Source organism: Mustela lutreola, chromosome 2 (genome assembly GCF_030435805.1).
Source record: "Mustela lutreola isolate mMusLut2 chromosome 2, mMusLut2.pri, whole genome shotgun sequence".
In the NCBI taxonomy this organism is placed as follows: domain Eukaryota; kingdom Metazoa; phylum Chordata; class Mammalia; order Carnivora; family Mustelidae; genus Mustela; species Mustela lutreola.
In genome coordinates, this window is record NC_081291.1 from 130,562,162 (window position 1) to 130,590,160 (window position 27,999).

The 27,999-nt window shown below is 35.6% G+C and overlaps 1 protein-coding gene across 3 annotated transcripts; it reads right to left on the bottom strand.

The window, feature by feature from the left end:
• Positions 1-1,509: 1,509 nt before the first annotated feature.
• On the bottom strand, positions 1,510-27,902 carry SEC62 (SEC62 homolog, preprotein translocation factor). 3 transcript variants are annotated; one of them, XM_059163517.1, is made up of 9 exons: positions 27,604-27,625; positions 26,435-26,537; positions 19,563-19,671; positions 18,250-18,355; positions 13,620-13,839; positions 13,294-13,386; positions 10,876-10,936; positions 8,314-8,433; positions 1,510-4,308 (listed from the first exon to the last, which is right to left on the bottom strand). In XM_059163517.1, exons 3-9 carry the CDS (start codon positions 19,591-19,593, stop codon positions 3,839-3,841), a joined length of 1,101 nt encoding a protein of 366 aa, XP_059019500.1. In that variant the 5' UTR covers positions 19,594-19,671; positions 26,435-26,537; positions 27,604-27,625; the 3' UTR covers positions 1,510-3,838. The 3 variants fall into 3 exon arrangements, with proteins under 3 accessions (XP_059019500.1, XP_059019497.1, XP_059019498.1); XM_059163514.1 differs by lacking the exon at positions 26,435-26,537 and having other exon boundaries at positions 27,604-27,902; XM_059163515.1 differs by lacking the exon at positions 26,435-26,537 and having other exon boundaries at positions 13,635-13,839; positions 27,604-27,858.
• Positions 27,903-27,999: the final 97 nt, after the last annotated feature.

Here is a 27,999-nt window from a genome sequence, read left to right on the forward strand (position 1 = left end):
TTGGCAAAACCCATTCAGAAGCCCCGAGGCAAGGGAGCTCACTGCTGTGGTCCATTCATTAGCTTTATGGGAAAAGAGGGTGAAGAAAAGATAGAGGGGGAGAGATGTTCACCACGTATGACCAGTCTCTACCAGAACACATATCACACTATTTGATGGTCCAAAGGGGCACATCTGCAATTTTCAAATTCATGGCTGTGCCTAATAAAATTCTGGCACACAAACAGTTAGGAACCAAGTATTTACTGTTAGACTTTGAACATTTAAAGTATTATGGAGGGGAGAGCACCTGGGTGGCTCACTTGGTTAGGCTTCCAACTCTTGATTTCGGCTCAGGTCATGATCTCAGGTCATGAGATCAAGCCCCATGTTGGGCTCCATGCTCAGTGGGAGTTTGCTTGACATTCTCTCCTTCTGGTCCAACTTTCGCATGCTCTATTTAAAATAAATAAATCGTAAAAAAAAAAAAAAAAAGAGTCACAGAGGGGCAACTGGCTGGCTCTGTCAGTGGATTGTGCAACTCTTGATCGTGGGGTTGTGGGTCTGAACCCCATGCTGGGTGGAGAAATTATAAATATATAAGATCTTAAAAAAAAGTTACAGAAATATGGGAACACGATTCAGCAATATTCTGTAGATCAGGCAGATAGATATCATAGCTTTGTAATACAGTTAAGGACGATTGAGCCTCATTATACATGGGTTCTGTATTTGTATGTTTGCCTATTCTTTAAAACTTTCCTGGTACTTTCATGGTTACCTGTGGAGTGAAAATTTTGACTTGCTCAATGTGTACGTTCCCACTTGAGGCTGAGCAGGGTACCTCAGCACTCATATTGTAAATGAGCATCGTTTGCTCTAGTTAGTACGTTTTTTGCATCTTTGTCCTTTCTTTGATGATTTCCCTGTTTAAAATGGCCCTCAGATGTAGTGCTGAAGGACTGACTAATGTTCCTAATAGGTACAAGAAGGCTGTGACGTGCCTCATGGAGAAAATAACATGTGTAAGACAAGCTTTAGTCAAGTGTCAAGTTACAGGGCTGTTGACCACAAGTTTAATGTTTGTAAGTCAACAAAACACAAAGACACCTGAAACAAGCTTAGGTATTGATTAGTTGATAAAAATGTGACCAGAGGCTTGCAGAACAATAGCCCGTATTTCCCCTAGGAGCAATGGTTTAGCATTAATTCTGTGTTAGTGGCGACCACAGAATAGTTCTGCCAAGAACAATAAACTGTACTTGTTGTTTTCCAGTTCCTAATAAAGATTCAAGTAAGAAAATTCAATTTATGAAAGACATGATGTTTTTTATGGCAGCAGCTAATTGGTACTTACAATGTAAAACCAAAAAAGGGAGAAACATTAAAATCCATCACCACTGCATAATTTTTATGTGTTACAGTAAAATTTATTAGTTTCTGAATAGTATTTGACTAAATCCAAATTATTTCAATTAAAGTTGTCTAGAAGGCCATATAGTTGGAAAATTAAAGAAATTAGTGGGAGGAAAAAGTGAAAACAATCTATTTAATACATTGACTTTAAGAACAATTACATACAATTTATGCTTATTATTTGGACTCAGCTGGTTAATCCAATCCTTAGTTAGGCCAATTTATATCTATTCCATAATAAGTCGTACATTATCCAAAAGCTTCATGCTTCTACTTACAGTAGCATTACAAATTTGAAGTTCCTTTAAAAAAAAAAAATCACCATTTCATTGACTAATGTAAACAGTTCTTTCCATGCTCTGGCCTCAGAATATTTAATGTTAGCCAACAAAGACAACCAGCTATTCTTCTGAGGCATCTAATAGTGGCAGTCTTTTGATTTTTATAGTTGTTTAAAGTATACAACCTTGAATAGTAGAAGATACTGAGCTGAAATTTCTAACTCACTTTCTAACAATAGTAAGAATGATATCTTCCCCCAGGGACCACCAAATATTTATAAAAATTTGTACTAACGTTCTGTAAGAATCCACAAACATCAATGAGAAGCTGACTTTCTTGCCATGCTCCAAATGTCTTTAAGACTAGACACACTACATATATTATAAAGAGCTTTAGGATAAATATTGAGTGCCTGGGTATTATCGCAGGAGTAAAAATTAAGTCATTTTTTTATTTTTGAAAAAACGCTTTTGGTACCATTACCATACCCCAAAATAGGTATTAGTGCTACTGGTGATTAAGACGCTCAGATGCTGTAATTTGCATACTCTTACTGTGGAAATAAGGAGTAGAGCTCTGAAAATGTGAGGGGGAAACACCCAGGCACTTAGCGAACATTTGCTAGGAGGAAACTTTTTAAATGACTGTTTGCAGCCTTGACAGAGTTGTGTTAACATCAAATAGCCATATTTTCTGTCCACTTAGAAGGAATACTAAAAAGAAGCAGTCAAGCCATTTAATAAAAGGTGTCAGTATACAGAAAATGTCCTTTGTCACAAATAGAAAAATTTAACATCTTTAGTCAAACACTAGATGGGAAACAGCCTGAAAGAAAAAAAGATCTACCCACAACACCCATTTCAACTACAAAGCAAAATGCTCTGTGACTGAAGGAAAATAATTTAATATTCATTATAATTTTAAAAGAGTAGAAGTCCAAGGAATGATATTCTGCTCATAGGTAAACACAAGATTTTCCCCAAAGATTTGTAACTAACGTATGCAAGACATAAAATCAAACTGAAAACTAGTTCAAAGTAATTAGAGTCCAATGGTTCTCTCATGTTTTCTTTCATGTTCTTTATTTTAAATTGGTATTTTAGAACAGTAAATTATCTTTCATAGCAGTGCCTCGTGATCTGATAATATAGTACCTCCTTTCTGAATGTAGAGATTTAAGATAAATCAAAATGAACATTAAGGCGTACAAACAGCTACTTTAAGTCTGCTCTTATTTAATAAGGATCTTTTAAACTCATATTCAAATACATGGAATGTTGGCACAAAACTGAAGCTGCTGTAGAAAGATCACAGATGTTCTGTGGGTTATTGAAACTTCCATTTCTCTAAAAACATACCCTTACATGGTCTTAATTTTACAAATTTAAGTGTTGAGAAAATGTCTAAATAATAAGTAACAATTAAAATAAAATGTTTATTTGTAAATTATGTACAGAATACATTTACTTTACGACAAGGAAATGGAAGAAGAGCCATCGCCTTCCAAACAACGCTGTTTTGCTTTCTATGTTGGAGATGACTATCTTTCTCTGAGTCAGATGTACAAATCAGTTTGGATTTCCTAAGTTGGAAAAGGAGAATTTGTAGCTAAACTAAAAGTGTTGCTGTATTATTAGTTGACTTGTTTCCACAAAATGCTCTGAACCCTGCTAACTCAGAATCTTAGAAACTTCCTGGTATACTTTTATAATCAAGCAAAGCTTAACTATCAAGACCAAGGAGTTTAAGCATTTCATTTTAAAGAAACTGTGAAATGGCTATATAACTATGCATAATCTGAAATGTTGGTGTTTTCTGTTTATCTCTTTTAGCTATTTTGATTAATCTAATAGTAAAAAGCCATACAACTATCAAAAATGCCACTAATCTACATATCATTGTGGAAAACGCATCTTTGATAACTATCAAAATGAGTAAGACCTACTTACTGTAAAATTATCAAATAGACTCAACTTATAAATGGCTTTAGACTGTACCAATAATAGTATTCTATGAAATGAAGGACTGAATATAATTGCCTGGATGTCAAAATACATTTCAGCAAATGGAGTTGAAGAATGCTACAAATGTGTACATTAGGATGATCAGCCAACATAGAAAATCCAACTTCCTGCACTTATTTAGTCCCAAATTAGTCAGATTATGATTTTTCATGTGAAGATTTAGTTGTTTCTCCATCATTGTCTTCTTCTTCCTCCTCTTCACAATCCCCATCTGTTTGCTGTTCCAGTTCCTCTTTTGTGATCATTTCAAAATCATTCCCATTTCCACTACTGTGTTGGGATCGGTCATCTTCCCTCCTGTCACTGTCTGTGTCTGAATGCCGTTCTCCACCTGAGCCTTCTGTTCCATGATTCCCTGGTCCTACTTTTCCTTCCTCATCTTCCTTTTTCTCACTGTCTGACTTTTCCTCACTGTCGGACTTCTGTTGCTTTTTGGTTTCAGATTTCTCATCTTTCTTCAAGTCTGCTTTTGGTCCTTTATATTCATGTGTGTACAGAGGCCTGAAGGAGTCAATGAAGCCGACATCAGCAGTCAGGTTTGGCAAGAACCAAAAGTGGTGCCTTCCTCCAGTTATGAGCCAAATGATGAGAAACAGAATGCAACGAGCTGTAGGAGAAAAAATGTCTCTAATTGAGTAATTCAAGCAGTGACTCAGATAGCAGGGAATAGTTGATAAAAAACTGAAAAAACGTTCAGTTTATTATTTGCACATTACATGTACCGTAAACATAAACAATTAAATCCTGGCTAGTTTACAGAAGCAACCACAGTATTCTTGGTGCAAAGCATTCTGCTCTGATCCTGAGCGACACATTTTGCTATGTCGTAGATCAATAAGCACAGCCTCAGTTGGACGTTTAAGTATTCATAAGACCATGGTATAAGAAAAAGGAAATACATGCAGTCAGGGAAGGAGGGTATCTTAAGAAGCACTTTAAATGAAAAAAACCATGACTTTCCTGGACTCTAGGAATTGTCTTTGTAAGGCAATTCCTTTGTAAAAAAAATATTAAAAATTATACTCTTTATAATCATACTGGTGTAAATACAAATATGCATAGGTTCATTATTATATACATGTGTATATATTACTACTTCTGATTTTTTAAAAAATGGAAATAGGGGCGCCTGGGTGGCTCAGTGGATTGAGCCTCTGCCTTCGGCTCGGGTCATGGTCCCGGGGTCCTGTGATCAGGCCCCGCATTGGGCTCTCTGCTCAGCAGGGTGTCTGTTTCCTCCTCTCCTCTCTCTCTGCCTGCTTCTCTGCCTAGTTGTGATCTCTCTCTGTCGAATAAATAAAATCTTAAAAAAAAAAAAAAAAAAAAAAAAAGGAAATACATTTCTGTATTATGTCATGGGTCCAAGTCGTGTGCTTACTCTGCCTGAACAAGATGTCTTCTAAGTAAAATTACATACTACTGAACAGTAAGAGAATATAGCTACAATTTTGCTTATTAATTAGTTACATAATTTCTGTTATTTAGGGACCATTCCTCTCCTGATATTAGGAAATAATAAAAGCAGTAGGGCTTGAGGTTACTCTCAAATTGCAAACTCCAAACTGTGGTTAGATAATGGAAGCATCAGAATTTATAAAGTTTATAGTTTATGAGTTTTCACAAACACAGTCTCAGTTTTTCATAAAGTTTTCTTCTCAGTTATACAGAGTTGTGTGATTTTCCTATTTTTTTTTTAAGTCACAATTATGGGAATGCTATGGACAAACAATTATGATAGATTTTGGTTTGTTTCGCTTTTTGTTTTCTTTACAATTATATCACCATTTTAATATTAGGTCTGAAAAAAGCTCAGCTATCTGTGCCTCCTCCATTTATCTGCTTTGGATAAATAAAAGGAAATGGTTATAACTACCTTGAGTTTTATGAAGTAGTAATTGGTATTTTCACAAAGAATATAAATATTCTGAAAGTCTGTACACACTGATATCTTTTAAGGTACAAAGAGTAAAGGCAAATATGTTTGAAATTATGATTTAAGAATAAATTCCACAGATAAAAAGAAATAATGAATATCTCTTAAGGAGGCTGCATGTTTTTTTCCTCCAAATAAAATTATGATACTATGATAGACACTGTAGGGTTGTAAGATAGATGGTCCATAATTGGAAATCTTGACTCAAATCAAAAAAAGAAAAAAGAAAAAACAACCCACAAAAACCAGGTATGACACAAATAAAACTTAAATTCTCCACATATATAAACTGGGCACAGCAGAATTCCAACAGGTTTTATGTGGCATTAGATTACCAGGGGCAAACATGTGAAGAGTCATGGGAAAACCATGGTGTATTTAATGTCCTATTGTTCATACTAAAAAGGATACATTTAGAAAACTGCCAAAGGTCTTATACATATTCAAAGGAGCACCAAATATAATTTTGACCAATATATAATACTTCACAGGATAATATAAAATAAATATCCACGTTATAAGTAGGCTACAGATGAACACTATTTGAAAGTATATTTGGCCTTGCCTTTTCTAACAGAAACAAAATGTTGGGTTTGTTTTCTGGTTTAATTCACAAGATTATTAATCCACAATGAATACTTAGATTAATAGTATATTTAAAATGAAAAACGATGGAAAACACTATTGAAAACTGTTAAAGAGCAAAATGACATAATAATCATAAATTATTATGAATACTAGTTTAAATAAAAGGTAAATAAGTGGGTTAATTCTATTCAAGAGAGTTAAATCTTCACTGAAATTTTTCAAAGAGCTTCTAAATTTTCAGGGATTTGAAAGCGTAAAGATACCAATTTGATTTTTTTTAAAGATTTTATTTATTTATTTGAGAGAGAGTGAGAGAGAGCATGAGACGGGAGAGGGTCAGAGGGAGAAGGAGAGTTTCCTCTGAGCAGGGAGCCCCATGTGGGGCTTGACCCAGGGACCTTGGGATCATGACCTGAGCCGAAGGCAGTCACTTAACCAACTGAGCCACCCAGGTGCCCACCAATTTGATTCTATCTAATGTCAGATCAAAGTTTATAGCTTCTCATTCTTGATGCAGATAGTGTACTGTCACTATTTAGCTGCTTTACAATCTTAGATATAATTTCCTGGCCTACAAATGTGCTGTATTGTATGTAGAAGCATCAGGGGATTTCCTCAAGGTGACTAAACCAGAGGAGGGAAAATATGAGGGTGGTGAAAAAGCTTCACACAGTCAGAGATCACAGAGAAAAAAGGGAGGCCCATAAACATGATAAATTGAATGAAAATACTACATGAGCCACTGGGTCCAGGGATGGTGGCACTAACTCAGGACGCCCTGATGTTCAGGGTGAATGCGCATGCAGAGGAAAATTGCTTAGGGGCAGATGAGTAATGCTTTACAATATAGGAATCTATTATATTTCACAAATCTCAGAATAACACGTGCTCAGCTCGGATAATCTTAGACAAAGTACGTCCTCTAACAGCAAATGTTAGGTCAATACGGTGATGTTGTATTTTCTTTTTGTACAGAAAGTACTCTCTTATGTCTTGGTGGAAGAAGGATTTGTCATTTGGGGAAATAATCAGAACTTAGTACCATCTGCCAATGTAAACGCTACCAAAGAATTATATATAGGTTTAAAAATCAATATATAGCTTTAGATAAGCAGAGAAAAATTCCCATTTCTTTCTCAAAGTAAAAATTAAATTAGACCTACCCAACCCTATATGGGAAAATCTTCAAGGATTTTAAGTATAACAGTATTTGTTGGTTTTTTTCATGGTAAGTAACATACTCATTGTAAAAAATACAGACAAGCATAAAGAATAGCCTTAAAAGTATTCACAACTACCAAAACTTATTTATATTTAGGTGTATTTCCTTCTAGTCAAACCCTCCCTGGCATTATTTCCATTTCAAAAAAAAAAAGAAAAGAAAAAAATCTTCCTACTTAAACATACAAAAAACCTACTTTATCATCTTAATTTTATTATTTGATTACTGGTGATAAGAATTTTTCATGTATTTAAAAATCATTTGTTTTTAACTTTCTCATTTGAAGTGAGTTATTTTCATATTGGTTTGTTTTTAGTTATAAAGACCCTAATTCATCCAGAAATGTACAAAAATACTACTTACATTCTGATTTTTAAAAACCATTTAAAAACTCCTTAATGTATCTAGAATTTATTTTGGTACATGGATGCAAAATTTTTCCCAAAATGGCAACTCAATTTATTAGAATCATTTATTGAATATATGCATAGAACTTAAATATTTAATTCAAGTTTCATTTGCCTTAAATCGATACATAATAATGCTTTACTGAAAGTATTACATCTCATAAATGATCAACCACTGTAAAAATATTAAAGTCTTTGTGGTGGCTAAACTTTAAAACATATCTATATGCAGATTAAGAGACATTAAATACTTTTTCTTCACAATAGACCAAATCAAATCAGGTACATACTCTACTTCAAGCCTGAGTCAGTTTTGGGATATAACCCAAAATGCAGGTCCATATACTTCTTCATTCACCTACATTAGTTTTGCTATTAAGCTTTACTTGAAGCTCCAGACTACAGTCCCAACTCCTGGGTATCAACCTTACTAAGGCCAAATATACTAATAACAATACTTACCAACAGCAAGAAGAAGAATGCTGGCTACAAAACAGCCTGCACCCACACTGAGGTAATAAACACCTACTCTCATTTCTGCTGGCCAAAGAGGGAAGAGGGTGGCTGCTATCACTGCAATCACTAGAACAAGAAATGACAAAGTTACATAGACAACTTTGAGATTAAAATTTTAAATGGCTTGGTTGCAATAACAGCGAATATTTTCCTAGGGGACAAAAGTGCAATATAAACATATTGAAACATATAGAATTGCCATTTTAATAGGTAAAAAAATGGTAAATTACCAGGCATTTTACACAGTTCAATCTAACATTTTAACTACTGCTTTCAGGTTAGGATTTTTTCTAGTACAAATTACGTATGATTAGAAAAAAGTGTCTAAAAATGTGAAATTGTTAGCCCCTTAAATGATCAACTGCTATTGTTTCCAAGCAATGTCTGTCTTATTTTTTGAATATATCTGCCTACTGAATAAGGGGAGCTTAAAGAAACAATCGCAAACAACACTAACTAAAAAATGATTCCCAAGATCCCTCCCCCAGGGAGGGGTGAATCTGGGGTGGAGCTTTGACATCTATAGACTGAAAAGCTCAGCAGGTAGACTCTGATAGTTTTTTGGTAGTTAGGGAAAACTGGATACAAACACTTCCAGTTTTTTTCTAAGTACCGCATGGAATAATCAGAAGAAATCGGAAGTCTGGTTTCCGGTCTTGAGAACAAGAGAGCTCTATCATTTTTAAGCTAAGTAACTCTAGGCTAAAGTTATTTCAAGGCTAAGTTACCTTATATTTAATATGTGCCTCTCCCTCTTTTTTTAAAGGTTGCCCTGAGGATGAAATAATGCATGCAAAATATTCAATGAAGTGACAAGTACTTAGTAAGTGACTGATATTTATTAGCAATTTGGGTAGGATTTAACGGAGTTATTTTGTATGGGATCCTATGCTATCATATTGACCACACTTATTATTTGACCGCTCTCTATTTTTTTGTTTGTTAAATACCCTTCCTCCCCAGGCTCCTACCTTGAACTTACAGGAATAACAGATACCCAGAAAAATAATCCAAAAGGTATAAAGTGAAGTCTTCATCCAATTACTGGTCAGAGGTTACTACTACTATGTTTCTAATTTATACTGCCAGAGACTGCCTATGTATAATTAAAACAAGGGACATAAAATATTTTTTCTACAAAAATGAGTTTATATTCTTCTTACATTTATAGTCTCTTTCACTTAGTCTATTTTAAATATTTATCCATCAGTATATCCTACCTAATTCTTAAAAGCTGCATGGTATTCTACTGTGCAGCTGTGCTATAACTTATTTCACCATTCTCCTGTGCAGGAACTTGAATTGTTTGCAGTTTTATTCTATTAGAGACAACAATGCAACCAATACCAAAGTATTGTACATTTGTTTGATTAGGGTAGTATACATAGAGTAAATTCACAGGATATATTCCTTGAAGTGTAATTGTTAGGTCAAAAGGTACTGACATTTAAACTTTAAAACTTGCTAATTATCCTAAATATAGTCTGAGGGACTTGGATTAGAATACTGTGTCAATGAGGGGCATCTGGGTGGCTCAGTTGTTTAGGTAGCTGCCTTGGGTCATGATCCCAGGGTTCTGGGATCTGCATGGAGCCCAACACAGAGCCCCACATTGGGACTCCCTGCATCCTGGGGAGTCTGCTTCTCCCTCTCCCTCTACCACCCCCCATCCTGGTCATGTGCATGCACTCTCAAATAAATAAAATCTTTAAAAAAAAAAAAAGAAGAAGAAGAATGCGTCAATGAACATTTCTGAATAGACACTTTGTGTAACTGTATTAAGAACAGTCATGGGATAAGTTCCTAGAAGTATAACACCTGAGTTAGTGTGTGTGCATTTAAAATTTGGAAGACATTGCCAAACTCCTCCTTAAAAACTAAAACAATGGACATAAAATCAATTGCTAGAGAGTGTTGGTTTTCCCTAAGTGTTGGGCCTACACTAAGACTCTGTACTATCAAACTCTGTAAGCCTCTTAATCATGGTTGCTTTAATGTGTGTGTGTGTGTGTCTGTGTGTGTGTGTGTGTGTGTGTGTGTGTGTATAAAACGGCTGACTAAGTTTTATTCATGATTATTGATTATGGTATTTATCTGTGGGCTGCCTTTACCATTTTTCTTTCTTTCTTTCTTTTTTTAAAAGATTTTATTTATTATAAAGAGAGAGCACACAAGGAGGGGGAGCAGCAGGCAGAGGAAGCAGGCTCCCTGCGCAGAGCCTGATGTGCAGGGAGCCTGATGTGGGACCCATCCCAGGACCCTGGGATCATGACTTTAGCCGAAGGCAGACGCTGAAACTGAGCCACCCAGGCATTCCTACCATTTTTCTATGAGGTTGTTAATCTCTTAATTTTTGTTTTCATGCCTTGTAATTATTTTCCTCAGCTTACCATTTATCTTCTAACTTTATTTAAAGTATACCTATTTTAAAATAACTATTTTATGTTGAATATTTTTATGACTTTTGTATTTTTATTTTCCTTTCTAAATTTTAGAGATTGTACTTACCAAGAATTAATCCCATGACAAATGTTTTAAAGTGAACTGGGTCATAGATCCACACAAATACCTAAAAAATCAAGAAACCCCAGTGCTTAAGGTTACTTTGGAAAGTTAAGCTTAATTCTATATCCTCTACTACAGTAGCTTTCAACTTCTTAACATATAAGAACTATTCCCTAAGGCAAACAAATTCCAAAAAACCTTTCATCAGTAGTAGGGTTTCTCTGGGTATTCATTTAGTTAGAAAATTATTTTCAAGACTATAAATTCTGTAACACACTTCAGTAAATTTCCAAATATTTAACATGAACTTAACAATTTGTTCATGTGTGCCAACCATTACTTAATTTTCAACCCAAAGACCAGCACTTGTACAACTTTTTGTCCCTAATGGAATGGTGCACACTGATGTAAGCAGAAGCAGTCTGGGCTAAGAGCACAGTTAAGATAGATCGAGCCAGGCCCTACTACAGATCCAGCAGTAATCAACTCTACCTTGTTCCCTTCATCAGTGAAATGCAAAGATTCATTAATGAAGTTCATGCTTACTAGACATAAAGATGTTATGACTATCCGCAATAATTACATTGCCTACTCCCTTGTGGAGGGTGTATAGCCTATAGGTTGGGAACCACTGCTTTAAAGCCTGATTTACTTTTACACAAGAGAAGTTTACTTCATTCACAACAATCAGAACTCTGCTCAACCCCTATCTAAAACTCCTACTTTCATCTTAGTTTCTATAAGTATCAGTACTCTTCCATTTCCTGATTTTATTTTGGCCAGAGTTCTTTGTAATTGTCTTTTTGATTTGGTTCTGTTTCTAACACGGGGGTTCCATTCCTCTTTTTTAACTGCAAATTTCCCCTGGAAATCAGATCCACAGACCTCACTTCTGCCAGTTAGCATTCTAAAAACCAAGTTTTTAAAGACATTTCCCAGCTTTAAAAGTTTGAAAGCATGTTGCTTCCTACAGAATAAAATATAGTCTTTTCAAGAATGCAAGCACCTCTGCTTTTGCTCAGGCTATTTCCTTCACCTAACAGATCTGGAATTCCTTCCCACTGAAGCTGGTAATCTGCCAGTCGTCCTTCAAAGCTCAGCTCAAGTGTTCAAGGTCTCCAGACCCTTCTTATCCTGTCTTGATTAAATTTACTATTCTTAATTGATATTCTCATATTTTAACACTCACCACACTATGACATAGTAACATTTAAAAGCTTATATCTTTGCTAGAGTATAAAGCACTTCCAAGAAAAGAATTTATCTTATTTATCACGCTATTCCTAGCACCTATAAAAATATCTTTGCATATAGCTAATGCTTGATGTTTAACTGAAGGTATCTTAGCTTTCACACTAGCAAAGACCTATGGTCTTCTATTACAGTGGTTCTTAACCAGGGGTTCACAACAGAATCACCCTGGGACACGTTATACAATACACACACACACACACACACACACACCCCCTTACATTCCATACTACAGATTCTCATGCAAGTATGTTTGGAATGAGCCAAAAGCACATATTTTCTGAAAAGCCTTCCCAGAATTTCAAACTCATAGCTCTAGGAACTACTACATCATATATACTATTACTTTTGTACTAGGTATAACAGAAGAAATATGTCTTGAATTTCACAAGAATTCAACAGCTAGTATATAACTAATGTAGTATATAACTAATGTTTCTGTATGAATTAAATGACTAAGTAATCTTCACGGAAGGCTATCATCACAGAACTCTCCATTACAAAAGAAATAAAAACAATAAAATATTGTGTCTGACTATAAGAGGACAAAACTATAGGTGTTCTCCATTAACCATTCTACTCTTTTTTCCTGTGAGAGTAAAGGAAATTCTGCATTTTAGGTGGGCAAATGACCACCAGTACAAAAGCACATTTCTAAGACTTTACTACAGGTAGGCCATGACCATGTGACCAAGTTTTGGCCACTGGAATCCACGCAGAAATGCAGCCACTAGCTTCCTGGAAGGTGTCCTTAAGGAGAAGGCATGTCCCTCATTCTTTCCTCCTTTGGATGCAGAGATGAGACTGGCAGTCATTTTGAACCGTAAGTTAACCTTTACTAATTGCCTCAAACAGCTCTACAATAGAGCTGTCAAATCTGTACTACTTACCTGCAGATTTCGCTGATGAGAGAGAAAGAGCATTTATTTTAAGTCACTGTTATTTCAGATTTCCTATCACTTATAGATAGCTAAACCCAATTCTGACTGGTTTTCTTACACATTTTTTATAACTCTTAATTCAGGGAAATTACTGATTTTTTTTTTTTTAAAGAGTAGTATCTACATGGTTAGTTACCAAAAATACTTCTTGTCTTAGTAAAGTTATCAAAATGATTCTAAAAACTCTTATGGAAAACTGGAATTCTATTTATAAGCTAGATACTCTCACCTCATTTCCATCCAGAAAAACTTGATCATCATGTGGCTCAAGTTTGAATTTTTTCTTAGTTTCCTTCTTTTTGGGAGTTCCTGGAGTTTCCTCCTAATAAAACACAAGTTAAACAGAAGAAAAAAACACTTACAAAAAGCAAAAAAACAGTAAGACATTCACAGAGGCAAAAAAAAGTTTCACTTTCGAGACACAGAGATAAAAATTCTCAACCATAGTATTTATAAGAAACCTAATACAGTTATATTTAAGTGTTGTTGCACAGCATTTCAAAAATACTCATATGCCAGTGATCATGTCCACATAATAATTTATTCTGACTTAACTGTAGTTGAAATCACCTTTTTGGGTTCTTCCTTTTCACCATCTTTTTTTTTTTCTTTTTCCTTTTTCGTCTTTTCATCCTTTAGATTTTCTTTCCTGCTCTTTCTATCTTCTTCTTTTCCACTTTCGGCCTTTCCTTTCTCTTTTTCTTTTTTTATGTCTTTATCATACTTCATTTTCATTACTTTTAGTGCCCGGTGAAAAAACTGTTTCTTTAAAAGCCTATGGAAAAAATGGTATGACATTCCATTCCTTATCAACTATACAAACACAGACTGAAAAGAAAAACACCAAACCCAAATAAAATGAGCAAACACTACACTGGCAACTCACAAAAGAAATTATAACTAGTAAATCAATGGAAAGAATCAACCCCTAACATAAATAATTAGAAAAAACTGTATTGCCAACTGTATTGATTACATAAAAGTTTGTCACTTTTCAACTACATAATTTAAATATAACAGATTACAGGCTTGGAATTATGCTTATGAAGCTTTTCTATGAATTTATTAAAGTAAATCAAGATTCTATTTTATTTAATATTAAGTCTCAAATTCAAAAGCAGACATAAGGGGAAATTAAACAGTTTAAGAAATATTTGATTAAAAATATGCCCATGATTTGTCTGATCTAAATCGTGTCTTCAGCTGTCTTTCTTCATGTCATGTTCTTCAGGTCTTCCCTCAAATGTTTCCTTCACAACTAGCCCTATCCTATTTAAAATTATAAACCCATTCTCCCACCCTCCCTCCTGTTTCCTCTTATCCTATCTATAGCATTTATTTTCTAACTTAATATACAATTTATGTTTGTCTGCTCCCTTCACTAGACTATAAACTCCTTAGGAGATCTTCGCTTTATTCATTTCTTTATCTGATGAACTTAGAAGACCCAAAATTAAGTCAATGTAGATGGTAGTTCCTTTCTAACATTTTAATTCTACTCAAGAAACTGGGTTGCCCTTGTCTTTATTACCTAAAAGCCATCCTTTCAAATTTTATGTTCCAATTTCAGAGTTCTGGACTTCTTCCTTCATTCCTTCTTTGATGACGTACAACAACCAAAACACAACCTACAAGCTACATTTTAACTGTCACTATCTGTGCCTGTTGACTACCCACCTTTCTACTGCCACTAATACCTGTTCAGCACATCATACCACTTGTTAACTAGATGCTTCATTCCTGCCCAATGCCCACTTACTTCTGGTCATTATGCTGTGGCCTCTGAGGCACGTGTTTTCAACTGCCTGGCTGGGCTTCATTCTCCTGCCCAATTAGGTCCACCCCATGAACATCTCTACAAAACTAACTTTTAGGTCTTCTCATTTGGCCTTCTCCTTGTTCAGAAAATCATACAGCAGAAAATTACACAACGCCTGAAATGCCCCAAAGACTCTACCATTAATATCTACTACCCAGGTGCAACTGACCCTTGAACACAGGTTTGAAGCATGCATATCCATTTACATGCGGTTTGTTTTTTGATAGATATAGTATGCACTATAAATGCATTTCTCTTTCCCATAAGTTCCTTTTTTTTTTTTTTAAAGATTTTATTTATTTATTTGATAGAGAGAGAGCAAACGAACAAGCAGGGGGAGAGGCAGGCAGTGGGAGACGGAGAAGCAGACTCCTTGCTGAGCTGGGAGCCTGATGTGGGACTCAATCCCAGGACCCTGAGATTATGACCTGAGCCAAAGGCAGATACTTAACCAACTGAGCTTAATAACATTTCCATATTAACATTTTCTTTTCTCTAGCTTACTTTATTGTAAAAATACAGCATATAACAGATATAACATACAAAATATGTGTTAATCAACTGTTTATGTAATCTGTAAGGCTTCTGGCCAATGGTACACTATTAGTGGTTAAGTTCTGGAGTTCAAATATGGATTTTTGACTGTGTGGTGGGTTGACACCCCTTAACCTTCATGTTGTTCAGGGTGAACTACAAACTATTAACCAAACTGGTGTTGAAAAGTTCACATTCAGGTACATGAGTTCAAATACCATGTCTATCACTTAACTGTACGGGTTTGGGTAAATTACTTCATTTTAGTAAAATTTCAAAAATGGGGTATGTACCTCACAGGGGTTTCTAGGACTAAATGAGAAGTGCAGACTGTATACAGTGTGGTCCCTGGAATGTATGTACTCAAAGTTAGCATTATTATTGCTATAACAAAAATCTTAATTTTGTTTAATAGTTATGGAATATACACACACACATTTTGGGTTCATATTATTACATTACAGCATCAATCTATTCAGTAGTAAGTAAAATTATTGACTTATTCCTCAATAGGTCCTTAGAGAATGCCTACTTCAACTCACTCTATGGCTAGAAAAGTGACATGACATTTACTATTGCAATAAAATCAGTGTCTCCGTTATTTAACACATCATATAGTATAAATCACTCACACAAACCTCTCTTACATTTTCACAGAACTACTGCCTTGTCCCAGTATGTTCTGTCCCATTTGCCAGGATTGACTGTCCTTTCTCCCATTGTTTCCTAGGTAATCACCTATTTATGTTTCAAATTTTGTTTAAGTATTTTCCCTGTGAAGCCATTTTTGAAGTTTTCTCATCCCTGTCCTCCTTACAGAATGCAACATACTATAATTAGTCATGAATCTTCTCTGAAGGCTAGAATATATATTTAGGAGATGGGGACCAAGTCACAGTCATCTTAGTATTCTTGGGGCCTGGATTACAACAAGTGTTTGATAAATGTTTGTTGAATACACAAATGGATCATTGAAAGCATCTGGTACAAAGTTATTAATTGCTTTTATTTTTCCTCATCTCTTTTTTTTTTTCAGGTTTCACAAACATTTATTGAAGCCAGACATGTGTTAAAAACTTTCATCTATGTGGCAATGGTGAAGTTTTATTAAGTGGTATTATGAATGAGAGTGAGAAGGACATTACTGTAGTAATGGGCTGGAGATGCAAAGTCACATGGAGTTAGAATGGTGCTAGATCAAGGGTTCATACTCAAATCAGATCATTAAGAGGCACAGAGCATATTAAAAAAGGTTGCTTTGTATACCATCCTACACTTTCCTGTTTTCTTTTGTTTCTCTTCAGACACCTTCAAGTCCACTTATCAGCTTCATAAAATGAGACCAGACAAATATCCCTTCCTGGTTTTGTTTATGGTCAAGCTGGAACCCCTGAGGGCTGGCTGCAGTTGTTATCAGAAGTGGCTCTGAAGAATTTACGTAGTTATGATTCTCTATGTTGTGCAGAAAGGACACAAACAACCTGACATGAATGGGAATAACAATATACAACAAAAAGTGAGTGTATCTCTAGGTCTTTAGGGCTTTTCACAGAATACTATATGATGGCTCCTGAAAAGACAAGAGATATGTGCACTAATACTGGCTGCTCTGTCTGGGTTGACAGATTTAATATTCACATAGTATTGACAGACAAATCCTTCATCTTAATTTTTGTTTCATTAAATGCATCCTCATTTTGTTGGAGGAGAAAGGATACCACAGTGGTTAAGGGCATGGACTATGGAGTTTGAGTGCTGGATTTAGAATTCTGGCTCTATCACTTACTAGCTAAGTGACCTTGGGTAAATTATCTAACTTCTGTTTTTGCATGTATAACATCTCTTAATTTTCACACCATATGTACAAAATAAATCTATTTTGAGGCAGGCATGAAATTTGCACTTTAGAGTTCTACATAAACAGCTGAAGAGAAAAATGCCAGCTATACCAGCTATACCACTGTTGTGGCAGAAATGAGCTATACCAAGCTCATTTCTGCCACAACAGTGAAACTTTCATTGTTTCTGAAAGGTCCAATAGTGACTCTAGTTATTGGCAACTAAGAATTTTAAGAAATATTTGATAATTCTTTCACTTCACAGTTTTAAAACCAGGTTGTGGAACAGTGGTTTTTAGACGGGTCTCATCTGGCTGATACTTTAAATGCCATTAAACAATATATTAGTAAATACTATGTGTATATCACTACCACGGATATAAAATAATCTGAGATGTTAAATTCCTACTGATTATAAACTTCAGTTTTGATGTTTCCCAAAGTACCTATTATGAAAAACATGGATGTTACTGAACTATCTACACTTCACCATGGAATCAAGAAAAGCCAGATGTTGTAGTTGCCTTGATTTTATCAGAATACATGAGCAATCACTAAATAAAATAAGGAAGGGTACCTGACTAATAACCCCGTGTGGGCACAAAAATAACAACCAGCCAAGGGGTAACAGGTCTATTAGGAATCCCTGCCAAAGTTCTGAAAAAGACTCCCTTGCTATTTGCACTAGGAAAAAAAAAGAATTTTTTGGTTACTTTTGGCAATGGTATATGATTTTTATTGCTGATCTTTCAGTTCACTCAGCCTAGCAAATGTACAAATAGAACATAAATTAAAATTATGAAAATATCGTATCTAACACCAAATAAATGCCATTTCCAGAGGTACTAAAAAAATTCAGGTTGCATGTAAAAGCTCTGTGCTATGTTATTGTACTACTATATTTAATGATAAAAATGAGTAAGGGGCTTCTGGACTATGGCAAGGATTCTGAAATTACTACTTATGTTATCCGTCACTAAGAAATAAACACTACCTGTTGCAGTAGTCAACCACAGACTCCCTTGTTGTAAATAAAGCTTCCTCTCCTTTCTTGGCCTTTGCCCACTTTGAATCCAAAAGGCAATCCACTGCTTTTGAAGCTAAAGAAGAAATTTGTCATTTTAAATTTAGTATACATGGGAATTTATGTCTATCTAAATAGTAATTTGTAAGACATATTATCAACATTCTGGCCTCAGGAAATAAAAACAAATCCAGAGGAAATGATCATGATAAACAAACGGTTCCTCAAAACCTCAATTTATGAAACACAGCAATAAAGATCTTTTTAAGATAATGCTGGGAAATAAATGACATTCAAAAATATTAAGTAAAACATGGGAAAATGTTCTAAACAAATACATTTAAAATAAATGTAGGTATCACTCTTAATCAAATTACCACAATTAAATGTATGCTAAACCAAAAATCTTCCTCTCCCACAGTAATAAAAATTGTTATCAAGCTTTACTGTTACCCACTAAGAAATAAGTCTGTGAACAATCTACTGCTACCACTAGAAGAAGCTAAATATATTAGATCTGAAGAGAATAGCATTTATTTTTATTTTTATTCTTATTTTTAACGAACATCAAAACCATTAATCATAACACTAAAGAAAAGGAAGATAAGAAATTTCTTTACAATGGCAATTCAATCTTAATCAATGAGAGGCAAACTTAACCACTTTGTGGTCAGTGGGTAAGTTATGGGGCTATATTATAGATGACATTAGCTTATAATGAGGTTCTTTGGATTATGTGAAGAACCAAAGCTCCTACATTAGTTCCAACAGACTTACTTCACACTGAATTTTACTATAGTTTTTTAAAAAGATTACTTTCAATACATATACTATCTGAATAAAAGGTAGTACTAATACTGAAAATAAATCTTATTTTTAAAATTTGCAATGAAAGGTATTACACAGTATTCTTTTTTTTTTCTTTTTTTTTTTTTTAAAGAGGGAGAGAGCAGGGGAAGGGCAGAGGGAGAAGGAGAGAATCTTAAACAGGCTCCATGTCCAGTGAGGAGCCTATGCAGGGCTCGACCTCACAACCATAAGATTATGACCTGAGCCCAATCAAAAGTCAGACAGTAAACTGACTGAGCCACCCAGAATGCCCCTTTTATCTTTTGCTATTCACATTTCCAATCATAAAAGAAAAGAACAGAATCATCAATTTCCTTATGCCCATCACCCAACTTCATCAAGCATACTCAGAAAGCACTTTTAAAACATCTTCACAACTGAGATTTAGTTATCTTCATAAAATATGTACACTAATATTATTGATGTAATCCTACCAATAAAATAATCAACTCGGTGCCCCATCATATTGGTGGACTTTGTTGGACAGTTGAATCGAAGATACTTGGCTACAGCCTTCTCTTCTTTAGATGGTTCACCAACTTCCTGCAAAATAAGAGTATTAATTTAATATAATCATTTATTTCACAAATTCGTGCACTGAATTTACAGATGTGTTTCGCAAATCTTTTAAAGTGAAGTATAAGCCTTCCTTTCAAGCTTTATATGAAGCAGAGCTGGTAATGTATACAAAAGACAGAACAGAGATTTTTAAAATTACATGGTTTTCGAATACACGCTGATAGGGCCCAAACCTGCCTCTCTGCCTCAGCTACAAGGCATTTATTTCTTTTTTTTTTTTTTTTTTTTTTTTCAAAGATTTTATTAATTTATTTGACAGAGAGAAAGATCACAAGTAGGTGGAGAGTCAGGCAGAGAGAGAGGAGGAAGCAGGCTCCCGCTGAGCAAAGAGCCCGATGCGGGGCTCGATCCCAGGACACTGAGATCATGACCTGAGCCGAAGGCAGCGGCTTAATCCACTGAGCCACCCAGGCGCCCCCATTTATTTCTTTTGAGTTGTTTTTCCAGTATGGTAACTACTTTGTACTAACCCATCTTCTCTCTTGACCGATCTCTTTGTAACTCATGAAGCAATAATTTAAAAGATTAACAGATTGCCAAAAGTGAGTGCCCAAATGTCAAAGTAAGTAGAAACAGGTGCCATAAATAAATGTTAAATAATAGTCAAAGCTATGAACCCTGAACAATGGACAAAAGACTACAGGAGGAATTCTCAGATTAATCAGAGATCTGTCTCAATGTAGGAGCCATAAGACTATTTCAGACTCTTTTTTCACCTTGTCTTTCTTTTCTTCCCTACTAGGGGGGAAGCAAAAATTAAAATGCAATAAACAGATAAATTATCATCTAATTTAACTCATTAATGGAAGTACCCAGAAGTTTGGAAAGGCTGCTTAAATCCTTCCCTATTCTCTCTCTTCATTTCTCCAAATTTTCTATTACTTTCTTCATTGTTTATCATTCCCTTCTTTTTATTTCCTTACATTCTGAACCTTTAATTTGACAATTCCTCCTGTGTATTCTTACCACCCATATACTGAAGAAAATGAAGGCAGTCTACATTTGTATACATCTTATATATAAACTTCTATAAGTTGTCTTACTGCTATAAGCTACTGGAACAAAAGTACTGTCTTTAATTTCATGTTTAAGCATGATATACACTCAAGCACTATTTCCAGCAATGCATAATCTAAATGTGAATGATTTCAGGAAGGTTTGTTTCTTAACTAAATGAAGTGCCAAATATTAGTAAAGAATTATCTGCTGAGAATCTAGGATGCTCAAAACAATTAATGCTACTAAAGACAGTTATGTTTTATTTTTTTTAAAGATTTTATTTATTCATTTGACACAGAGAGAGACAGCTAGAGAGGGAACACAAGCAGGGGAAAGTGGGAGAGGGAGAAGTAAGCTATCTGCTGGACAGGGAGCCTGACGTGGGGCTCAATCCCAGGACCTGGGATCATGACCTGAGTCGAAGGCAGACGCTTAACGACTGAGCCACCCAGACACCCCTGACAGTTATGTTTTAGACAAGACATTCTAACAACACAAAACAGAAAAAATAATCTACCCAAATCATCTGTCTTTATGTCAGTTATCACGCAAAATTTATATAAGTCTGAATTCAGTTATGTTTGATGAAAATGAGGTAACAATTAACAAACAAAGCTTCCAGCTTCGATTTTATCTAGAAAAGGAGTAATTTGTTGGATGAAGTGAAAGCCTGTGATTTGGCTTGGTAGCTACTTCTCCTATTTCTTCCTCTGCATTTTCCAACTCCCCTACTTCCAACTGCCCAATTAATAGTTCATGATTCTTACATTCTGTTAGTAAGCCATCTGTGGGCTATATGTGGCAATAAAAATTAAAAGCTCAAACCAGTCAATCCAAAACAAGACTAGAGTAAAAAAACAAATAACTGTGTAAATAAAAAGCCTTTTGTTTTATATAAAAATATGTATCATAGAAAAATAAAATCTTAAAAAACTACAAATTTAAATTTAACACTATTAACAAAATTAATTAACAAAATTTAATGCTCCAAGTTCACTAACAGCTACAAGGTTCATGATTTGGGACTTAGCCACAAAATATACTTTTGGATAAACTAAAAAGGTGAAAGTCTGTATTTCAATTTTTGAAATCACACTAAAATATATTAATATGTATTAGTATATGTGAAATGATAGTATTTAATTATGCTTGTATAATACAACAGATTTCTAGGAGGCTCATCTATTAGTAAATAATATCCTATATATTTGTGGTGCTGCCAAAAAAGTAATACGTAATACAATAAATAGTTTAAAATAATGCAATATTATAAATTAGTTTATGGAAACCAATTCTACTTTATAAGCATACCAACATATGCTCAATTTTCTTCTCAACTGATACATCTGTTGTCACTTAAAGTTTTATGTACTTAACTGATAAGTTGTTACTGGAATATACTTGATTGAAAATGACCATTATTTGTTCAAATACATACTTACTGAGTGTATACTTTAGAACACCTTTGGGTGTTTAGGTTAATAAAAATTTGTAAGGCATAATATCTACACTCTGTTACAACCATCTAAAATAGCAACTGTTATATTCTGGAAACATATACCTATTTTCTAAGTACATCAACTTTAGATGTGACAAACTTATACTAGCACTCAAACCATTTACTAAACAGAGGTATAAATGTACTAATCTAATGATTTTTGACAGAGGGATCACATGTAAAATCCGATATAAGGATACACAAGAAATGCAAAAAGTCCATTCTACTATTTTACAGTAGGGCATCTGATACTACATGAATCCACAACACTTTTACACCTCATTTTAACAATTAACTTCCAGTTTACAGAACTGTTCCAACAACCGCAAGATAGATGCAAGTAATGTATTTTTATTCCTTTCCCCTCCTTGGCAAAGGTACTACTAAGTAACAATGAATAGAGGGGACCCAGAAAACATGGACTTGAAAAATCTTTCCTAAGTAGACACAGTTACTTATCCATTGATACTTTTTAAAAGTATCTGTAACTTCCTTTGAAAATGACCAGAAAAGTAGTGACCTCTATCAAGATAATTGGTGTAAAAGAACTGATAACCTTCTTTATTCCTTCTTCAAATTCAAATCCTTAGTGAGTTTCTATTTTCTTTTGTGAATTATGAAAAGTTCATTATACCACATATAAGTTAATACACATTGTAGAATGCCTTTAGGTGAAAAGTATAGAATTTGTGCCATCTGTTGGGGCTTTGAAGACAGAAAGAAAGATTGCTATAAAAGCTGGTTAGATAGAAGATCTTGCCATGGAGTCTTCACTTTCACTGCTCCCTGCTGCAGCCAATGAGTATATAAAACAGTCTTATCCTCTTCCTGTTTATACTTTAGACTATAGTACTTCCCTTCTTTGTTCCCTTTTGATGTGAACAAATCTTCAGAATATTTTCTTAACTTTCCTAGAAACCTTCTAACAAAAAGTGAAGGCCTTTTGGGAACAGTACCAACCACTAAGAAAGAGAAGCCAGCTCATCAACCCTCAAATGGAAAGAACTTCATAGTTCAGTGAGTGAGCTCAAATGTCTTAGAAAGAGAAAGCAAAGAAAGAGCCAATAGGTTTTTAGGCTAGACTGCTATCTTTGCACCCAAATACCAAAAGCTGGCTGTCACAACTTACAATCCAAAATTATTTAAGTTGAAAGTTCGGTTAGAACACTCTTTTTTTTTTTTTAAATTTACTTATTTATTTATTTGACAGAGAGAGAGATCACAAGTAGGCAGAGAGGAAGGCAGAGAGAGAGAGAGGAGGAAGCAGGCTCCCTGCTGAGCAGAGAGCCCGTCGCGGGACTCGATCCCAGGACCCTGAGATCAAGACCCGAGCGGAAGGCAGAGGCCCAACCCACTGAGCCACCCAGGCGCCCTTTTTAAGTTACTTAACAAATACTCTTTTTACTTTAGAATAGATCAAGATGCAAATACAATAATGAAATAAGGATTACCATTTTAAACCATAAATTGTTTTAGCCAGTACCTATGATAACCTCTTCAGGAAAAAATATTAGATCAAGGGTCAATACACCAGTCTTCAATCTTACAGAATTTTTAAAATTACTATATTCAGTAGAAATAAGCTTGCTTGATTTGTTGAGTGAAGTAAGCAAAAAAGAAAAAGATTAGTTCACAAATCATTAATACATGCGGCGGGGGGACCTTAGATAAACCATTTGCTTAAAGTCACACAGCATATTACTAATAAAGCTTTTCAAGAGTCTCTGTATCTTGACTATGACAGTGCCCTTCTGTAAATACATCACTGTTCACTCCTATTGCAAACACTCCATTAAGACTCCGGGGAAGTTTTCAGACTTAGTACTGGCTTCCCGGGTTCCTTCTATTTTCTTCAGAAGTTCTCAGACAGTTTGTATAGTCATAAACTTTCTCTTTCCTTCCCTATTCTGAAATTAAGCATATAGGCCCATGATATGTCAGGGTTTTACTGCCAGGAAGACAGAGGAGTGCAATAAAATTAACTGAGATGAAGATTATAAAAGTTCTAAGAATCAGTAGCCATTTAAATGTCCCAATACTCAACTGAATACACATAAGCAGTACACGAAATGGGATGTTTCTCTCTTTAGCAGGGACAAATTATGTTAAATCTTTATGTTATACAAGTTAATATAAAAATTTTAGGATTAAAGTATTTCAGAACAATTTATCACATCACTGGGGAGGTGTAAAGAACACTCAACTGGGAATTAGAAGACTTGGTCTAAATTTGGGTTTATTACTTTGATGAGTGACACTGGGTCAAATCATATAACCTCACTGAACCTCAGTTTATTTATAAAATGATGGTGATATACTAGATCTATAAATTTTATACCTAGTAAACTTGTAGATGTCGGTCCTAAAAAGAGTTTAAAGGACCATAAGGTATGGGATGATGGTAGTGGGGTACTGAGGTGATAGGGCCTTGGGCCCATCATCCTGCTTTTACATAAGAACTGCATGTGTGCAAAAAAAAAAAAAAAAAAAAAAACCAACCAAAACAACAACAACAAACCCTGCATGTGTGCAAAGGATCCCAAACACATTCTATTATCTGAAAATCCTTCTCAACTCTAAAATTTCATGACGCCCCGATTCCAAACGAGTAAGCACTTTGTTAACCAAAAAGCACCTACTGTATATTCTTAAAAACCTACATAATTCATTTCTTAAATCTTAAAATTATTTTCAAATGGTCCATTAATTTGGATTGACATCATTCTCATTTGAGAACCTCAATCATTAAAATTTCCTATTATAACATTAACAAACATGTAGCTCACTTCCAGTTTTCAGTGATCAGTGAAGTGAATCCAAGAATAAAATGTGACAAAATAGTTCTCTTCCTTCCAACTTTGATGGGATATCAGAATCTGAAATTATGCAACACTAGAAAAAGCAAATGAATTAGCTACTTTTCCAAACCCTGAAATTGTATCAGTCATTTCCCCCAATGTACCAATTACAATTCAAGGTCACTTGAATCTTTAAACATAAAAATTTTTTCTAAACATGAAACATCAAGTAACAAACAACAGGAAATTCAGTTGATATTACAGACCTTTTTGCCCAAAAGTCCTACAAGAGAATCTCTTCTGTAACTTAAACTCTGAACTTTGTCATTACATTTGATCTTTTTGTCTAAAGTGATGCCAATATTATAGTTTCTGATTTGGGGTGGGATGGGTGGAGAGAAACCCAAGGATGTTATAAGATACTTTATATTTATATTACTTTATTAACACTGCATAGTAGTACTCCAAGTAGCACTCCCAAGATATCCACAACATTCTAGTACAGCTATATATAAACTTTGAGGATGGGTAAAATAAATGTTATATATTTTAATTTAGCAATATGTGAAGCTGATTTTTAACAATCAAATCCTCACATATTTATCTGATCCTCAAATAAATAATATTGAGTAAATAGCTATATTTTATGGAATCACAACTTAATGGTTTATTTACTGAATAGATAGCTGTTAATCTTTCTTCAGCATATCAGAGTGGTTAAAAAAGAAATAAAACAAACTATCTTAAATCCTTCCTCCTTTTAAAGAAGTGAAAAGGAATGAATTATATGCCAACCCCTCTTTTACTAACTTCTACAACTTTTAATAACAAATCACTGACTCACCTATTTTTCATAACAACTCTACAACTTTTTTTGAGGTACATATCCTTTCTTATGATTTGTAAATTGAGGTAAAAAGTTAAGCAACTTGCCCAAAATTACACAACTAATAATTAGTGAAACTAGGGTACAAACAGGCACAGTTTGGCCCAAGTTTTAGCTCCCTGCCACTGCCACTACTACACAGCTTCCTAATCTACCTTACCTTTGAATATAAGATCAAAACTGAAAAAAAGAGGGGGGATCAAAACTGAAAAAAGAGCAGCTATTCAAAAGTGAGTAAGGATCACCTTTACAACAATGATAAAGTAAAGCTGAAATGTACAAATAATGTGTATTAAAGGGCATAACATGTACTATACGTGTAAATTTAAGTAATTACAAATCCGGCCAACAACTTCAATATAAATTTTAACCAAAGTATTACATATTCACACCCAACCAATAACCCTAAATTCTGAAACTAGGAATAGCACAATTAGAAACTTCTTCCATAATAACCTCAAGCCCTGGTTTGATGACCTGTTGGAACTTGGGGGTCTTGTCTCTTTTTGATTCTCTTCTGTACTCTGTTCGGAACTACTTTCTTACTTCTGCTCTATTCCAAAATTCCAAATTTACTGATCACTGGCGTCTTTTTTTTCTAGTAATTCATAGTTTTCCAGAGAACTTTAACATGCATGGCTCAAATCACCTGCAGTATAGGCAAAAAAACAAAGTTTTTTGTTATTTTTTTTAATGTGGAATAAAACTTTAAATAGAAAAAGTCATTCTCAGCAATGAAATCCTAAGAAACAGAAAGACATTAAGTGTAACAATTTGAGATTAGTATAGCAAAAAGTCACAACATTTCATCAATTTATGATAACATATGAAGGGTTCTAGGCAAATAAGCTGATGAGACAACTAATAAAAAAACATCCTGAGTGTAAGATGTCCCACGTATTTAATCCTCTTGGCAAAAAGCAAGAACAACAGGGGGATAGACTGCAGGGAAGAAATGCACCAATGACATGCATGTGGAACAAGCGAGGGATGTTATGTAGGTTATGAGGCTAACACACTGGCATGTGAAAGGTTTCTGGGCGCGACCAGGTCGCTGCAGTACCAACAAGGTTGTATTTATTTACACTGTGTCGCCCGAAAGAGAGCCGGAAGGCTTCAAATGGACTATGAAGTTAGTAACATTGAGAAGAAAGAAGGGGTATACGCAACTGAACATCTGGATAGGCAGACCGTCGCCTGGGCCCCCAGGCAGCTGACCGAACCCCGATCACTCGTCTCCTATTTGCGCACAAAGAACCGGCTGCTTTAGGTCAATCAGTCCTCCACCTCCTTCTACCCTAATTACTACGGCCTTAATTTCGGGATAACTAAGGCGAGAGGATGAGGCAGAAAAAGGAGGGGAGGAGCCCGGGGAGGTCTATGTCTGAGCTCGGGAGGAGGCTGACCTCCCCCCGCAGGACTGGGCCGGAGCAGTCACTGAAAGCCTCCTCTGGCAGCCGCGCCTCCGCGGCCGATTCCGAGAGCGGCTCCTCTTGCCTTCCGCCGCTGCCCCACCACGTCCGCCTAGCTCTCCACGGTCGCCAACACCGCCCCCCCTCAGGCCCCTCACAACGACGCAGCCCGCACCCGGAGACCTCGCGGCAGAGCCCCAGCTCATCTCGCCCTCGGTTTCGCTCGCCCTTCCAGGGGCTTCCCTCGCTTCTTCTACTGCCGAGCGCGCTGAAGCCCCCTACCCCAGGGCTCGCCTTTACTACCTGGATCCGCTTCTTGTGTCGCCTGCGTTCCGCCATGTTGGCCGCTCCGCCCGGTTCCCTCTGACGTGGAGCGAGGGGGGCGGGGGGGGGGCGTTGGAAACCTCGCGAGAGCGCGCGTGGGCCCGTTATGTAATCCGGCGGCTGGCTGTCGGCTGCTGGCGCCCGGCGCCCAGAGAAGGGGAAGGCGGGCGAGAACCCGGGACCCCGGCGGCCCCGCGGGCCCGGCGGGCCTTGTTGGCTCCTCCTTTTTCCTCTTCACTCCTTTTGTTGCGGGAACTGGAAATCTCTGGGACCAGAAGGAAACTGAGAAGTGGTTCAGAGAACAGGAGGGCTGGAAAGAGTCCTCGGTTCTCAAACCCGACAGAGCATCTGAATCACCTGGGAAGTTAGTAAGAT

Bases quoted from the DNA above. Each gene is read 5' to 3' on its own strand.
- SEC62 (XM_059163514.1), bottom strand. From the start codon at position 27,639: ATGGCGGAACGCAGGCGACACAAGAAGCGGATCCAG. The intron at 13,387-13,619 runs GTTAAGTCAGAA...GTGTTTTATTAG, and splicing joins AAAAGGTGATTTCAACTACA to GAGGAAACTCCAGGAACTCC. The intron at 10,937-13,293 runs GTGAGAGTATCT...TTGATTTTTTAG, and splicing joins TTTTTCTGGATGGAAATGAG to GTATTTGTGTGGATCTATGA.